The 18,278-nt window shown below is 36.9% G+C and overlaps 1 protein-coding gene across 6 annotated transcripts in view; it reads right to left on the bottom strand.

Annotated features, from left to right (window-relative positions):
- Window positions 1-6,232: 6,232 nt before the first annotated feature.
- Window positions 6,233-18,278, bottom strand: part of ERBIN (erbb2 interacting protein) — a 116,961-nt gene continuing 104,915 nt past the window's right edge. For all 6 annotated transcript variants that reach the window (XM_080636976.1, XM_080636980.1, XM_080636981.1 and 3 more), the window contains 6 exons: window positions 15,416-15,559; window positions 14,461-14,592; window positions 12,641-12,850; window positions 11,380-11,472; window positions 10,707-10,781; window positions 6,233-9,348 (listed from right to left, as the gene is read on the bottom strand). In XM_080636976.1, the coding sequence (XP_080493102.1) occupies window positions 9,241-9,348; window positions 10,707-10,781; window positions 11,380-11,472; window positions 12,641-12,850; window positions 14,461-14,592; window positions 15,416-15,559 (762 nt within the window). In that variant the 3' untranslated portion in view covers window positions 6,233-9,240. The remainder of the gene's footprint in view (window positions 9,349-10,706; window positions 10,782-11,379; window positions 11,473-12,640; window positions 12,851-14,460; window positions 14,593-15,415; window positions 15,560-18,278) is intronic.

Raw genomic sequence — 18,278 nt, 5'->3', positions numbered from 1 at the left:
GGTTTTTGGGGTTTGGGTTTGGTTTGGGTTTTTTTCAGATGAAATTTGATCTAGGTATCTTAAAATCCTGCCTGTGTTACTAACATATGAACTCTGCATAGTCATTATAAGCACATTTCGAAGTTGCTGCCTCTTAATGGCAGTCAGCTATGTAAACTGGCATGGTAAACTGAAACAGCTCTGATACTTCTGCATATGCTTTTTATCTGGTTTATGACAAACACATAAAAAAAAGTTAGGATTGTTGTATTTAGTATAGCAATACCAGTTGGAAGAGTCACATTAACAGCTGTATGAGTGTGTTTTATAATGAAGTTCCCCTTCTCCCCATAAAATTCTTAAAGATTGAGTAGTTTTACTCAGATTTCAATTCTTTTTAAACTTACTCTGAAATAAGATGAGGGACTTAGCTGACAACCAGTAGTATCTAGATGGTGTTTTTATCTCTGATTCTCCAAGCACATACTAGCAAAGGAAGAGTATCACCACCTTTTAAAGACTGGGAAAATGTGGAGAGAGATCTGAGAAGATTCTGCATCCAGTTGTCATGTCAGGGCAGCATTTCTTCAGTCACTTGTGAAATCTAGTATCTATTTTCCACACAACACTACTTGGACTGCTGAAGCATTTCTTCTTCAAAAGGGGTCCTCAGAAAGCCCTCTTTTAAACCGCATAAAATTCTATGTATCAATTTTGTAAATTTATATGAAATTGGAAGTTTTATGAGATACTTTTAATATCAGTATGTGTGAATATGTATGTGTAGGGGAAAGAAAAGGTTAAAATTCCACACTTTTTAAGAAATTATTTAATTTTGTGTCCACTGAGAGATCTACTTGATATTTTTCTGCCAGGACTGGCTATTGGAACTGGTCAGGTAGGTGTCTGCTATTTCTGGAGAAAAATACCAACTTTTCTCTTTGCTTTGAGGTTTGTCTTCCTGTGAAGGATATTGATTTGAAGGAGAATAATCCCGGTATTGCTGCAGATAAAGTGGCTGCTTTAATTTTCTCTTACATGCTGAATTTCAAAGAATACTTCTTTTGCCTTAAGTCTGAAAAATAATACCAGTTTTGCTCATAATCAGTCAACCAAATTATTCTTATGTGAGACAGAGAAAAAAATATGAATAATGGTAACTTGCACACTTAAAAATCTAATCAGGTATGTCCTGCTGCGTGACAGGATGAGGAGATCTGGCACAGTCACCCTTTGCCAGTAATTCTAGTTCCTAGCCTCCTAGAAATTGTATCAGAATATAGTCTCCCACTGACAATAGAAGGATTAGAATCTTTATAATTACGCAGTTTGAAAACATACTGGAATATAACTCAGCACAAATAAACATGAACTTTTTATTTATAACTTTAAATTGAAAGTGGCATAAAATAGACAATATTGCAAAGTGGATTGAGTTCAGTAAGTACTAATGCTAAAAATTTTCTTACATGTCTTTAAGATGTTTTGGTATCTTCAGATGTCTTAAAATATAAGCACATCATGATTAATGCCATAATAGAATAATTACAATATACAATTAAGAAACTACCACACATCCCTTACTGTAAAGACTGTCGCATAATTTGAATCATGAAGTGTATTTCCATAGCTTTTTTATTAAAATGAGGCAACAACAATTTGTTCAGAGGTTTTATCTGTTTGGAGACTTTTCAGCATGGTTTCTAATCCTTACATGCATCAACTCCAACCTCATCAGTCATTTCTTGTTACAGTTAGCAAATGAGATAGTTTTACATGATTACTTAATTTGTCCCAGGACTTAGTATTAAGTCAGCTAACCAGCTGTTAATATCTATTTCAATACTTATTAATAAACCTCACTTTCTCCATAGAGGAGTGGTCTGGGTTCAGCAATAGCAGTCATTTTTCTAGGGAAAATTTCTCTAGCATGAGACTCAGAAAGTCCTTCGTCAGACTAAACATTACCGAGCAACAACTAAAAACATCGGTGTTGTCAGCATTGTTCCCAGGCTGAAAGTCAAAAACACAGCACTGCACCAGCTACTAAGAAGGAGAAAAACGATTGCTACTGCTGAACCTAGGACAAGGAGCCATAGCTTTCAGCTTACTTCTGGCAGAAACTGTCTCAGCAAAAAAATACCTTTTCCATATTCAGAACCAGTTGTTGATTATTCTATTGTGAATGGATGTTATTGCAGACAAAAATCAATCAAATATGCTAAAATGTTATGATGTTAGGAGCCTTGGCACAATACTTTCAAATCATGTATTTTTCCAATGCATATTTACAATTCAGTAGAAGGCTTTACCCCCTTTTCATTGGTTTGCTGTTTGTTTTCTGCAGTTTCCTTCACAAATCATCAACATTAGCAAGTGATTGGAATTTCTCTGTAGAGCATCTGGTTCATCTGCTACCAGTTTCTCTATTCAGAGACAGTCCTTGAGAAGGACATTACAAGTTACACGTTAACTGAAACTTCCAAAGCTCAGTAACATCGCTTGAAGGTGCACAAAGTACATGGGACCTGATGAAATGCATCTACAGGTCCTGAGGGAACTGGTGGATGAAGTGGCTCAGCCGCTATCCATCATATTTGAGAAGTTATGGCAGTCCATTGAAGTTCCATGTGACTGGAAAGGGGGAAACATAATCCTGACTTTGAAAATGGGATAAAAAAAGGAAGACCCAGGGAATTACAGGCCAGTCAGTCTCACCTCAGTGCCTGGAAAGATCATGGAGCAGATCCTTCTGGCAACTATACTAAGGCATGTGGAAAATAGGGAGGCGATTGATGACAGCTAAAATGGCTTTACTAAGGGCAAATTGTGCCAGATTTTGTGGCTTTCTGTGATGGGGGTTATAGTGTTGGTGGATAAAGGAAGAACAACTCATGTAATTTATCTGGACTTTTGCAAAGCATCTAACACTGTCCTGAGGGACATCCTTGTGTCTAAACTAGAGAGACATAGATTTGATGGTTGGACCACTCAGTGTATGAGGAATTGGCTGGATGGTCCCACTTGAAGATTTACAGTCAACAGCTCGATGTCCAGCTGGAGACCAGTAACGAGTGGTGTCTCCCAGGGATCAGTGTTGGGACCGGTTTTGTTCAACATCTTTGTTGGTGACACAGACAGTGGGATTGAGTGCACCCTCAGCAAGTTTGCCGATGACACCAAACTGTGTGGTTCGGTTGATACGCCGGAGGGAAAGGATGCCATCCAGAGGGACCTTGACACGCTTGTGAGGTGGGCTGATGCCAACCTTATGAAGTTTAACCATGCCAAGTGCAAGGTCCTACACCTGGGTCGGAGCAATCCCAGGCACAGCTACAGGTTGGGCAGAGAAGAGATTCAGAGCAGCCCTGCAGAGAAGGACTTGGGGGTGTTGGTCGATGAGAAAATGAACATGAGCCGGCTTCAGTGTGCGCTCGCAGCCCAGAAAGCCAACCGTATCCTGGGCTGCATCAAAAGGAGCTTGACCAGCGGGTTGAAAGAGGTGATCCTGCCCCTCTGCTCTCATAAGACCCCACCTGCAGTCCTGCATCCAGCTCTGGGGCCATCAACACAAGAGGGACGTAGACCTGCTTGAGCAAGTCCAGAGGAGGCCATCCATGAAAATGCTCAGAGGGCTGGAGCACCTCTTTGATGAAGACAAGCTGAGAGAGCTGGACTTGTTGAGCCTGGAGAGAAGGCTCCAGGGAGACTTTAGAGCAGCTTCCAGTTCCTAGAGGGTGCCTACAATAAATCTGGAGAGGGACTTTTTTCAAGGGCTTGTAGGGACAGGACCATGGGGAATGGTTTTAAACTGGAAGTGGGCAGACTTAGATCTAAGGCAGAAGCTCTTCCCTGTGACGGTGGTGTGGTGCTGGTACAGGTTGCCCAGAGAAGCTGTGGCTGCTCCATCCCTGGCAGTGTTCAAGGTCAGGTTGGATGGGGCTTGGAGCAACCTGATCTGGTGGAAGCGGTCCTTGTCCATTGGGTTGGAACTGAATGATCTTTAATGTCCCTTCCAACCCAAACCGTGATTTGTTACTGCAACTTGAAAATGTTGCCGAAAATCAGCTATACACAAGTAAGTAACAAAAATTGAGTAAAGGAAGATTTTGAGAAAGATAGGGGTTTTTTTATTGTTTATTATTTTTTTTAATTCTTTTGTGATACATGGCTCTTTTGGTTTTGGCTGGAATAGTTATTTTTTTATTTCTTAGTAGCTAAGAAGCCCTTGGTATATGGCTAAATTTTGGATTTGTGCTGGAAACAGTGTGGATAATGCAGGGATGTTTTCATTATTGCTGAGCAGGTTACAAAGAGCCAAGGCCTGTTCTGCTTCTGACATCACCCCACCAGTGCGTAGGCTGCGGTGCACAAGAAGCTGTGAGAGGGGAGACAGCCAGGACAGCTGACCCCAACTGACTCAAGGGTTATCCCACATATGTGGCATCGTGCTCAGCATATAAAACTGGGGCAGAAGATGCAGGAAAGGGAAGACGTTCAGAGTGATGGTGTTCATCTTCTCAAGTAACCATCACACATATTGGAGTCCTGCTTTCCTATGCATGGCTGAACACCTACCTGATCATGGGAAGTGGTGAATGAATTCCTTGTTTTGCTTTGCTTGTGTGTGAGTTGCTTTTGCCTTACCTATTAAACTGTCTTAATTTCAGCCCACAAGTTCTCTCCCTTTTACCTAATTCTCGTCCCCCATTCTACCAGGGGAAGGCAGTGAGTGAGCAGCTGGGCGGGACTTGAGTTGCTGGCTGGGGTTAAACCCATGCCATAAGGAAAACTTACTGAAATGGTGTCCTTGATCTTGACAAAATATGGCTCCAATTACTCAGACTGTGAGAAATCATATAATCACATAAAACTGGCCGAGACAAATTCAGACACTATAGCCAATAGTCAACTTCTAGCCAAATTTTATATACTTCAGCCAAGAATTCATCAGTGCTGCAGGACCACAGCTAGCATATTGCCTAAACAATGCATTGAATTGACAAGCACCAGGTCTTTTTTTTTTCCTGTTGATTTCAGTTGGCCACTTTATGTTCTCAGACAGAAATGTTCACTTTTACTTTGGCTACTTCATTTTTTCATGCAATAAAAACTCTTTCAGGCAGGAGCAATCTTATAGTAAAGGAGCTTTTGATGGAGTGGAACCTAATTTCAAGGTAGATGGTGCAACAGAATCTTCCGGAAACATTCCAAAACTGAATTTAATCCATGGTAACAGAAATAACACACCAAAAATGCACTTCCTCTCTGAAAAAATGCCTCCAGTCAGAAAAGCACAAGTTGGACCCAGCATTCGCAGGTGCTTGATTAGAAAGTAAACTGTTGGGTAACAAACCAAAGTAGGAGATCAGAGGCTCAACTACAAGGGAATGAGGCTTACCTAACAAATAATACCTGTGAAACAGGAAAGAATAAATTTGAAGCATAAAAGAATACAAAAAGGTCTTCAAAGAGAAAGTTCATAAGGAAGAAATGAATGGGGAGAGAATGCTCAAGTCCAGGTAGGGAAGCAGATACAGAAAACCTTAAGTAAGGAGGGGCCCAATGATCTAGGGTTATCAGGGCTGTAACCTGTTGTGGTTAGAGTCAGTTTTCTGTGCAGAGGAAGTAGGAATCCAAGATTCACATATGCAAGGAAAAAAGACTAAAAAGTTTGTGTTACTACTTTGTCAGGTGGTTTCCAGGAAGTCTGGATGTAAATCTGCATTTACCTCTCCTGGGAAATCCTTTGCCTGGATCTTCACTTTCTTTTCCTTGTGCATCTCATCAGAGTGCTCTCATTTTAACATTGCTCCTTGACAAGGTCACCCCTCTCTGCTATTGAAACTACTTAGTTTGCAGCAGATGAAGACCATTCATCTCTTTAGGAGAGAAGCCACTGGCTGCCCTAGCTGATTTCACTGCAAGACTGGGTCATTCACAGAGTATTTTGCGTAACCCAGTCTTGCAATGACCTAGAGCAAACTGCTGGCCACTGATATGCTCAGAGCTAGAGACACAAGTGTCTCTGTATATTCATAAAGTACTGAGGCATACAGAAACTACAGAAGAATAAAATAGTGTTATGGAGAATTTCTGAGAGCTTGAATAAGTCAAATTACACACAGCTTTAAAGAGCATTAGTTTATTATCTATTCTCCATGTGTTACCTCAGAAACAGTCTAATGATGTACAAAAATTTGGAATGTTGAATAAATGCTGATCAATAAAAACATTTCGTAGCTGTTGATAAGGGAGTATTTCTAAGCAAAACCCAAATAATCATAAAGGTTTGATTCCGTGTGTTGCTTATTGCTATGTTTGTGTTCATAGAATGCTTTCAAGTATATACACACTTTTTAAGTCCAGTCCAAAACAGAAAATAAAAAATATTTACATAATAAATATGTGGGAGACTCCATCTTTTCATTGTATCAGTTGAACTGATTCTTTAATGAACTATATTAAGAATAGAAACAATGAATAGTTTGCCTCAACTCACTGCCATGCTGAGTAACTTAGGCTGCTGATGGATTTTATTCTATTCAAAATGTAGTTTAAGATGTATTCAAAGTGAAAAGTGATGATATTGTCTCTCTTCCTGCTAAATCCTGGATGGACTAGTTCAGGAGACACCTTTCTCCCACTCTGCAAAATCACCTAGTTTCACATGTGTTCACACACAGACACTCAAGGAACAAACACATTTCAATCCACTGAAAACTCCAACATTTACTGAGTAAAATCATCATAATCCATGTTTTATTAGATGCTTAATTTGCTAATTTACTGAAGACAAGCTTTGGCCAAGTATTTCCACAAGAAGTACTAAACTTCCTGCTATAAACCTCTACTTCTATAGTTCTACCACAGCCAAACAATTTTTGGTAGAATTCTCCTGTGATACATAAATCTGAAAATTAAGTGACACAACAACATTTAAAACTTCTGTTACCATTAAAGCAAAATACAATACAGTATAATTCCTCAGTGATATATTTAAATGTACTGCAAAATGTATACAAAGTCAGTCCAAGATCAGTAAAGAATCAGTTCTGCTTTTTGGACTTTTCCCTTCTCAAAGATACCGGTTATGAAGAAGACCAAGGTAATTTAGGACTTGTCTGTATGCATTCCCTTTAAAAGGTAGTGTGTGACAGAAATAACATGATTAAAAGTAATGAAGATGTGATGGGAATATTTTGCATTTTCAATAAAAAAATAGAAACTAAACAACAACAAAACACATCTTAGAAGGGGAACACTGAGGCCTGCCATTATATAGCTATGTTTCTCATTCTTTTCTTTGAAGGTTAACAGCACACAGAAAATAAGTGAATTTTATCAAAATACAGCACATTTCTGCTAATATATCAAAAAAATCATTTTTCTATGTAAATATTACTGAAAATCAACTAAAAAGAATTAAAATATACAAAGAGTTGTTAAAGGGTTTCAATTAAAATTATTAGAACTATACACAGTACAATAAGCAATAGTTAACATCTTTGAAAGAAGTGCAATAATATTGAGTTCACTTATTTAAAAAGTACTGCCTGTTTATTACCACTAGCTACGTAAAATCCCCCTCTCTTCCAGCTCATTGTAGAGGCTGGTGTTTTTGCTAGCTGTATTAAAAGCGTTTACTTTTGTACACATGGGCTGAAAAAAAAAATCAATTTATACTTGTCTGAAACTACCAACTTACAGGTAATTAAAAATGAACTGCAATAACTTAATATTGCTCCAATGGCAGGCTAATCATTAGCCCTGATTAAAAACAGTTATTGGTCTTCTATGGCACTTTTCCCTGGTCCATAACAACCGTGTATTAATTATCACTGCACATTATGCAGTCTTTATTCAATTAAAAAGGAGAAAGAGAAAAATAAAGTTAATGTTTCTGGTAAACAAAATTAACAGAAGCATAATTGAATATTTTATATAATAATAAGGAACAAAGGCAGCCTGTGGTAAATCACTATTACATTAATATAGTTAGAAACCCTTTAATGACTCTGAAGTGTCTAGTTCACATTTAATGTTACCTGTATGAACAGCCCTTTAAGAAACATCATTACGAACTGGTTGGTTGTAAGTACACCCTCCCCCTCTGCTCTCCATCTCACCACAGCAATTCTCCCATCACTGTTCAAAGCTTTACAAACTTGCTTTGGTTACCTAGCTCCATGCGTATAGTTTCCTTTTTGATCAACAAGGCAATGCAAAGGCCGAACAAAACTGAGATGTCTTTAATAACCTTTCCTGCACCATTTAGTTTGTGTGTTTTTAAATATATACTACAGGCAACAACCTTAAAAACTGGCCATTTCAGTTTCATTTTTAAAATCGGTAAGTTTAAAATGGAGTACTTTTTACCAAGATAAAAATGTCACCATTTGCACAAAATTGGGATTTCCACAGCAGAGAAAAACTGCTGGGCTCATTTCCACAGTACAGTTGAAAAAATTATGTATGCAAGAAAACCCAACTGAACATGAATCACGTGGCAAATGAATATTCAATGACTACGTTAAGAACAAATCCTGTAAAATATCACAAGTTTGTAGTTACAGTCTTCCTAGAAAACACCTTAAGCTTTTATTGCATTTTCTATTGGTAGACGTACACTCCAGAGCTAAACACTTTGTCTTCTTTCCTGATGTCAGATTTAGATAGCAGATAAATAGTTGTCTCACCTGACCTTTATTCTGTCCAACCAGCACCACCTTCCATCTACCCATTCATCCATACAATGTGCACATAGCAAAGCCAACATTTTATATCCCCATTTCATATCTAAATAAGTGGTTTCAGCATAACACATTAATATCTAGTAAATAAAAATAAAGGCAATAAACAGCTACAGGACAGACAGCCCTGCCATCTGCCCATTGGCTACAACTGAGGCTTTGCAAAGCCTTGCACAAAGTTTAGTGATGTGTATGAATTATCCAAAAATAAACCTACCATCTGTACAAAAAAACAACACAGGTTTGTTCTTGGAGGTGTGATCCTTAGATTGCTATAATGCTTAAAAACAAGTTTAATCACCATATGCATTTCCAAAATGATTTCCTGTATGTTCCATACAGTGGTATGCCCTCCCTTAACCACAAGTTCATATCTCCTGTACAAATTTTGATCGTAATTATCGCAATTTTTTTTGAGCTCCTTTCATGTATAAAAATAAGCAAAATACTCAGTTTCTCGTAAGTCCTTCAATGTATCCTGCTGGCTTTTCCCCCACATCCACAGTACTTATACAGAAACTTCTCGCACAATGATGAGTTCCACTGCATTCTGAAAAGTCTTTAGCAAAGATACTGCTTGTCCATGATCAATATTGATGAAGCTGTATCCATTAGCCTAAAAAGAAACATTTAAAGTTAAAAGTGACAGCCTCTTATGCCATGTTAGTGAAACATGTCATATTTCATGTTTTTATTTAAGGTTTAAATAACCAAATTCTACAGTAATGCAGACAACAAAACACTCCATCTTTGCAGATTATGTTGTCAATGTGAGTTGGACATGTACCTGTATTGTACAAGAAATTAAACTACCATGTTAGCTCTTGCAGAATTTTGCCTAAAAGGTATTTCAAATAACCAAAAGAGAAAACAAAGACATCTAATTCATCAGTCTTAATACAGCCACACCAAAAAAAAAGCAAACGCAGTACAAATTACACGTCCTAGTTTAAATATCAGAATATTAGAAATGGCATTAGTGATAAATTTAAACTGTTGAAGCCTTTAAGAAAAAACAGTAATTGCACTGAGAGCCATTTTAGGGTGTGAGACCTCCTGAGGTCACCCCCAGCTTGAATATTCCTATGACTCTAAACAACATTGTCATTCCTGGGACAGGTTCGGCTTGGCAAACAAAGGCACACCTAGGTGGCCTACAAAAGAGAGGGAAAACATGGCTATGGTTCAACTTCTCAGGTTGTACTACTGCAAACTCATGTTCAGTCTGGGTGGTAAAATCTTGCAGAATGACAGATTTGTATAGTTTAAACTATTACTGCTTCCAGCTATGCATCCAACCTTTCTCCCTGAGCTACTGCCCCTCACATGGTGACAGAGGGAACTGGTCGCATGCTCTGCACCTTAACTGTGCGATTTTGGGGCTCCAGCTCCTTATCCCATCACTGAACATTTGCTGTTGTTCAGCTGCCAACTGAAACTTTGTTGTAAATGCAGTGGGTTTTATATCTGTCTAGGGTTGCTGACAAAGATTTTTACATACAGACTGTTCAGGCAGCAAAAGTGGCAATAACCCTTCCAAATCATCATAGCTACAGAATGTCCTAACATGCTGGTGTTCAGACAACACATTATTTAGAACACTGCATGTGAATGACCACGAGTTAAATAACTGAATGATAGTAAAGCCTAATGAAATGTGTACATTCCATCTTGAAAGGCAACATTTTCTGCCTGTTTTCTGTCTTTAAAAGTGTGAAAAATGTTAACAGTTTGAAAAACATGATCCAATTGATTGTTTCAGCCTGTATCACCTATCCTAATGTTAGATGGAATAAAATTAAGAGCATCATCCCAGAATGTAAGAACACCTCTGGAAAAGACACTGGTAATCTATCTGAAAATTGAACATTCTTCTCTTAGAAAAGGTGTAAACAAAAAATCAATTGGTATATTACATAGGCTGATTGGTATAATATTGGTATAATACATAGGTTGATTAAATGACTACAGTACCTGAATTATTTTATCTCCAGGCTGCAACAACTTAGATGCTGGTCCTTCTGGTTGTACTCTGGTTACAAATATACCCTTGAAAAACAGAGGTAGAAAACATTTTTGACAACTTATTTCATGAATAGTAGGATAGCATGAAACAGATGTAATTAAAAACATTTTTTTCCATTTTTCCATCCCAAGAGAATAAAATACTATTCTACAGGTCTACTGGATTTTGACAGCCTTCCTTTTCTGATGTTAAATCTAGGAGAATTGCCTTTAAAGGAGTACAGAAGAGCAAATTCTGATCTGCCTTTGTTTAATTTAGCAGATGTATACATCAAGATTATAAACCACCAGATATATGGCTGTAGGCTAAATCATGTTCTATTTTAAGACGGTTCCTAATTGTAAACTCCATAATTCAGTATGTCAAATCTGTTGACTGATATCTGGAACTGTGTAAGAACCACTCAGCTAAAATAAACCTCTGTATTGACATGTGACCATTTTAGTCACCTACCACCTTAATTTTCCGTATCATTTGTCCCCGGTTTTCTCTCTTTCAGTCCTGGAGTTTAGTGGTTTGGGAAATAGATACCTTTTTTTTTTTTTCCCACTTATTGCTAAACATTAGAAATATTATTATTAATCAGAATGATTTTGAGATGCATTTGTATAAAATACTCACATCATCTTCAGGTCTGAATGGATTCCCTCTTCCACCAACTCCTCCTGATATGCTAAATCCAAGTTCTGGATCCTTGTCAATTCTCACTCGAATCTAAGTAGTTACAACCAAAGTTAGATGCTAACTGGCTGAAAATCTGCATTCAAAGCTACTGTAATGAAATTATTACTAAGGAATTCAGGAGAACAAAAGTTTTAGAAAGAAAAAAAAAAATTAGAAAAAAAGCCTTTATCACAGTTCAAGAAAATATTGTATCTCATAATATTAACTCAGAACAAGACTCCAATACAACTGCATCATGTATCATTGTACATAAGCTTTACTCCAGTACCTCTATTATTATAATCATAGTTCATGTAGGCTTTAAATTCAGAGATATTTTTGATATTATGTAAATAAATTTAATGCCCCCAGCAAATACACATTTTTATGAAAGAACCTGTTCTTTTTATTTCATTGCTACCTCCAACTGAATTTTAAAAATCAAGCCTCGTTCCTTCTTTCACTCTAAGTTCTATGTAGCCAATATTGTCTCTCCTTTCTGTTGCCAGAATGGTTGACTAGAAAACATTCTACACAAGCAGGGCACATTCTCATTCTAGAACAGAATGAAAACATAGTTTTCAGTATTTTCCTAAAATATTCAAAACAATACAATGTTCTTCTGTCCAAGTACAGAAAGTAGGTTGACCACAATGAAAGAGATGCTAAATTGTGTAAGAATTTATTACCCACATCTGCTTATGATAAATAAAACTGATAATTATCAGGCATGCATCAGATGCTCACAGTTTTCTTATCCTGGCTTTTGCTTATAGAGGAACATTTCTACATATGCAGGTTTTTGAACCTTTCTGGATAGCAATGAATAGATGCAAAGTACTCTAAATTGTACTGCTACTTTGAATTTTCTCAGTTCCTAGATAAACAATGAGTTGGTGATCAATAAATGTAGTTGAGAAATTAATTTCTAGCTCAGTAAAAAGATTCAAGTTTAAGTTTCTGGTACATTCTGTTAAAAAATCTATTACATTTCTCTCAAAACATTTACAGAAAAAGTAAAAAGAGCTCAAAACTAGAAGGAATGTATGATTTCAGTAGTAGAATTGCACTGACATAAAATGCTGTCTTTTGCTGAAGATAAATTCCTGTATGATATCTGTCACCATCTACAAAGAAATGGTAATAAACAAAGCCAATCTAACAATTCACCCCCACTGACACGGAGATGCTATATCGTCAAGTTAGATTTTATTCTTACCTCTTGCTTTGCCAATTCATGGCTTTGTCTGGGAGAACATTGGGACTGAGAATAGGGAGGTTGGTGGGCAACTTTCAACATCAGATAATCAATTAACTGCTCTCTAGATGGATGTCTTGCTACTGATGATTGAGGAGGGAGATGATGGACTTGGCTGTAGTTTGCCTGAGATCTCTGAGGCTGGCACATTTGTCCATTTGTCAAAGGTACCTGCATAAAACATGAATACTCAATGTCACACATTTTATAAGTAGCAATCCTCATTTCCTCCTTTATTACTTCAATACTTCTCATGCTTGACTGCTTTTAATTTAAGGAATATGACTAAAACTACTGTTCTGGATCATGTACTATTATACTAGATTTTCTTTATAGTCATCAGCTCTGGCCTTCTGATAACAAATCTGAAAATCAAAAGCTTAGAGTGCTGATCTAACTAGACCAGACTAGAGAGCCTTTGGTTTTTAGCACTTGTTTCACTGAGCTTACCCAGCCATTATTTTGTCAGTGCAACTGACAGTATTGACACTTGATTGATATCATTATAGTTTGCATTTTTACTGCATTAAACTCAGATTTTGTAACAATTCCCTGCAGATCATACAGAAAATAAAAATCCCACACAGAAATTATATGCTTTCGAAACTTGTTTTGGTGACCACTTCACAAGAAACCCTTTCAAGCAAATTCACATACAAGTTCAAGATCTTAGTATCAAAAATGTAATGGTATTTCTAATAAACATTATTCTTTTGTTAATACATCTGTCACTGATTCGATAGGTATAATGATGACAAACAGCAGTAAGGTACACAACTGCTAAGACATACAGTGCATTCAAAACATGTCACTAGGAATGATGCCAGAGATAACATTTCTTATTGAAGCCTAAGTTACTGTTCAGCTCTGCAGCTTTGTGCTGAGATGGACAGCCTTTTCCCTCTTTGCCCATATGCCTTGTGCTCTTAGCCATCCTAAGCAGTCACTTGTGTGTGTATGACTTCCACATTCCAAAAATGCTACAGGCTTGAGTTACAGGTATTCTGTGCCTGCCACCATTATTCCATTAATTATATGATACAAGGATATTAAAATATTCTCCCTCTTCTCAATAAATATTATAAAAACTGAAGTGTGCAAATGTCAACCCTTAACCATGTTATGTGAATGGACACAGAATCTTTGCATGATTTTCTACTGCCTTTTCTGAAAACGTAAAGCATGACAGGAAAACTATTTTGTTGCACTGTATGCAGAGATTACATAGGCAACACCTATGCAAATTCCCCATATCCAATGTCTGCAGAAATGCAATTGGAATTGCTGAGGTTATAAAAGGGGAATCAATTGCTGCATTGTAATAATTTACAAGCATTCATTTAGTTTCATGGTTCTGCCTCCGTAGATGGTCCTCAGAGATCAATACCGAATGTCTCCTAAAAACTCTAGTTTATCATCATAATTTCATCACGACAGATTTCAGGTTTGTTCTTTAACAGGTTTAATTGGCTTCAGATAGCTATCCTGAAATGATCTGCTATATTGAACTTTTACTTGCAATTATGTTTTTTGCTGCAAATTTCTTCCTTCAAAGCCCCTGCTAAAGGTAAATAACAACTATCTCCCTTAGTATAGCTAACTATTTTGTCTTCCTAAAAGAGGATGCTATTTCATTTATGCCACCTTTTACATGGGTATCACATTTTAAAGAAGCTCCAGTTCTAACTGCTATCCCAGCATGTTTCTACTACCAACAAAAAAATATATCCTTACAAATAATAATAAATATATCCCATCCATGGTGTCATGTAGGTTGTTACCTGCACAGCTATTTTCTTCATGCTGTCCGGAGGAACATCTTTGAGACTAAGTGTAGCAGATGGGTAATTCTGCTGTCCTGAAATGAATACTTCATCCTGGCATTGGTCTCCTGGAGTAGAAGCTTGGGGATGCTTTAAGCAGAATGAAATAGTAAAGATGGTTGTCTTTATATAATTAAAACAAGTAAACAAAAAATCTCATAAGAATCCCAGAATAAAACATTTTAAGGTCTTCATCATTATTTTTCTTAAATAGTACATTGCTTATGTAGAAAATCTTATTAGCCAAGACATCACACACATAAAATATTGATGGATATTTACAAAAACTAGCAACTGTAGAGGTGCCTTTGATCACCAATAAACTGATAAGAAAAATCAACAAATGCCTATTCAGGAATTCATATCCTTAAAAGAAGTCTTCTGTTGACTTTATTCTATTCACTATGGATACTCTAACATCACTAAGGATGCTTGGCCTTAGAGTAATTCCCTCTTATTTTCTTACAAACTAAAACATTAATTTTCTTGAATGTCTACAGTATCTTACAGAACAGTTTACATCATCAGAAATTGTTTGGGGGAGGAAAAAGCATAACAGGATATTGTTCAAGCCTTTATCAATCTAGGTTAAATTCAGAATTATAATGTCTTGGTCACATATGTACGATGAAACCAGACAGTTTCACGTATGTTTATCTATCTATGAAAGCCAATTAGAAAACTCAATTTCATGACATTGAATTGAAAAGCCTTGCAATAAGTTTAACGAATATGAAGTAAAGGCAAAGTATCTGATTTAATGCCTATAAAAATAATCCAGCACATAACTTATATTCCCTTTATTGAAAGCACTGTCCATATGTAAAATGATAACTTTATCAATTTAAGGACACCTCTCATAGTTTATTCTTTCCCCATTTATATATTGCAATAGCCTCCTGAAGGTACTCACTCGAACAATGTGCACACCAGAACCTCTTCCGTCTGCAACACTCAAGGCAACACTACCCTGGCTGCCATGCAGATCCCTAGAGCTGCCATAGTGAAAGCTGCTAACTGCAGCATAATTGGAATTAAAGGACCTAGACAGCATGCTCTGAATAAAGAGGGGACAGATTTAACACAGTGATTAGTGCAGCATGCATAAACCACAAGACATGTTATACATAGACTAATACAAACATATTCCATTGTCATGCAAGATAAAAACCATGCAAGAACAGTACCACTGTGATGTATAAAAGATAACTCAGTGACCCCTATTTACCTTTATTTACTGTAAGTCAGCATGCAACCATTAGTTAACATGCAGAATTACATGTAAATAAAGTCATTCAAATGTTCATGTGTCTGGAAAAACAACAGATATGCACAGCTTATCAAAATTTCTAGGTGGTTGTTAAATTTGCAACATGTTGTAGGAAGAGAAGCTGGCAGTCAAGATAAACAACTGTAGAAAACCATTTAATTACCAGTTATTACCGTGTCTCATTTTTTCTGGTACAGCACAAATAAGAATTTACACAGAGACAGAGATTTGACTGACTGGGTTTTCTTGTTATTGCAATGCTGTCAATGTCGGCAATGCATCCAGTAACACTTCATTCAAGAATGTGAATGAGCCTCATTTAAAGAATAAGAGGCCTGAAGGAAACCTTGGAGTCCACCCCTGTGCCACTGTAGGCAATCAAACAGGTAACAAGAACTCAAGAACAGAAGTGATAGTGGTTTCTTCATTACCTTGCAAACCTGACCTCTGCAATATTGGCAAGGGTAATAGAAAGAAAGCAGTAGACATTACCATCTTTCTACCATGGACTTTTGCAGTTGTAAGAATAAAACAAAATAAAGAGCACAAAAGAAGAAAAGGAAAATCCTGCATGTGCCACCTGACAAATGAAGCAAAGAATCAAAACACACCAAATTCAAAGGGTTCAAAATACATATCATTTGACTAAGATACTGCAACAACTCTTATATTTTGGTGTTTGTCTGTTGACTAATGTATTAATCTAATTTTGAAAATAGTCACTAGTGCTCAGGCAGACATTTGCTCTTTCATACTAGATTTACCTTGTGAAACTAAAACCAGTTTAATAATCAAAGTCATATGCCTCTGCGTATTCATATTCCCCAGATGCTCCAGTAGCACAGTCATTGGAAACTCCCTTGGAAAAGAACAGTATTTACTGACAATAACAACCCTTACTTTTCCAAGGCTCTTGGATAACCTCTCAATGGCATAGTGAGCTTACTGCCATAGTGAGCTTTCTTCATACTCCAATCCTACACCTACCTACCCTGTTCATTCATCAGTGGAATTTTTTCAAGCTTCCAGACAAGTTTCCAGAGGCTTTCCACTTCTTGGGAAAGCACTTAGCATTGAAGTGTCACTTTACTAATCATTCAGTCTAAGCTTAACTGCTCCTCTGAGTTTCAGGCCAAACACTCGGAAGAAACTGCCAAAGCCTTAGCTCCTTAGCCCCTCAAAGCATTGTTTTACAATTCTTATCAGTCTCTACAATTAGCCAGGTGGTCTTCTTCCTTCACTTGTATAGTCAACTCCCTGACACTTCCTTACAGGAAGGCTCCTCCTCTCAAAGGCTCCTATATCTCCCCATCTTCTCTAAGTGGCATAAAGAGAGATAAAAATAGAAGGAATGTATGATAAGACTAGAAAGTTATCTTCTCAAAATGTCTGTAGCAGACTATCTTACTATAAAGATCCCCAGATCCACTAGATTCATTGTTCTCTTAGAAGGACCCAAACAGATGGTCAATAAATGGCAACAACAAATCCAGATTGGTGTTTAAAATCCAAGATAGATATGCAATAGGAGGTAGAACTTTCCTATAATTTCTAGAGGCATGAACTTGTCCATCAGGAGTTCAGATTTCAATTACCTCAGTTTAGTGAGCTTCAAGGTGATTACATAGCCTGAGAGGAGTTTTATTCAAGGCATAATGAAGGCATAATGGCCTAAAAAATTATAATTCAAATATTTGAGGCTCAGAAACCTCATTTCAATTACTCTAAGCTGATCCTCCACACTGACTGATACACATACCATGTTCCACTACATTTTTGTGAAAGCTAAGTTTTCTAGAAATCAGTTTTTCAAACATTAAGAATGCATCAAAAGCTACAATACATCAAGAAAAAATATCTATGTACAATGCCACATTAGCATGGAAATCAGGATTTGTAGTCAAAATCAGCCTCTAATGGAATCAGTTTAGACGCAGGCAGGTGGTAGCACAGTTTTGGGGTTGGCTTACATTCTTTTTGAATGTTAAGAGTCAGAGCATATTTTCCATTTTGCATCTTGTATGTAACAATTTCAGATTTCAAAAGGATGTTTTTTGCGAATTGAAGTGCCTTAATGCATTTATTTAGGTGCAAGAAAAAAAATCAATTGCCATCTAAAGGTGGATGTAAGTTGTCTTTTAAGACTATACTAGATCTTTATAAATTCCTTCTCTTTCCATTTTCACCTTGACTTTCAGATTCTTTAGAAAAAGTTTGTTCAAACTATTCTGGAACACTTGAAATGCCTAAAATTAATGCTTTAAGCCTTTTAGAATAGAAGCACCCAAGCTAAAAAAAAAAAAAAACAAACAACCAAACCAACCAAAAAACCACCAAAAAACCACCAAACTTTGTTTGAAATCTGATAGAATTCTAGCAAGATACCAGTTTATCCTGAAGAACTTAAATGAAACTATTCTTCAGTCACAAGAGGAGAATAAAAGGCATGAATTTAGGTCTCTGACTCTGCAAAAAATGTATCTTTGGTAAGTGACAGCATTACTAT

This window comes from Psittacula echo (genome assembly GCF_963264785.1).
Source record: "Psittacula echo genome assembly, chromosome: Z".
NCBI classification, from domain to species: Eukaryota; Metazoa; Chordata; class Aves; order Psittaciformes; family Psittacidae; genus Psittacula; species Psittacula echo.
The sequence above is the reverse complement of the archived record's forward strand: the minus strand, read 5'-3'. Positions and strand labels throughout refer to the sequence as shown.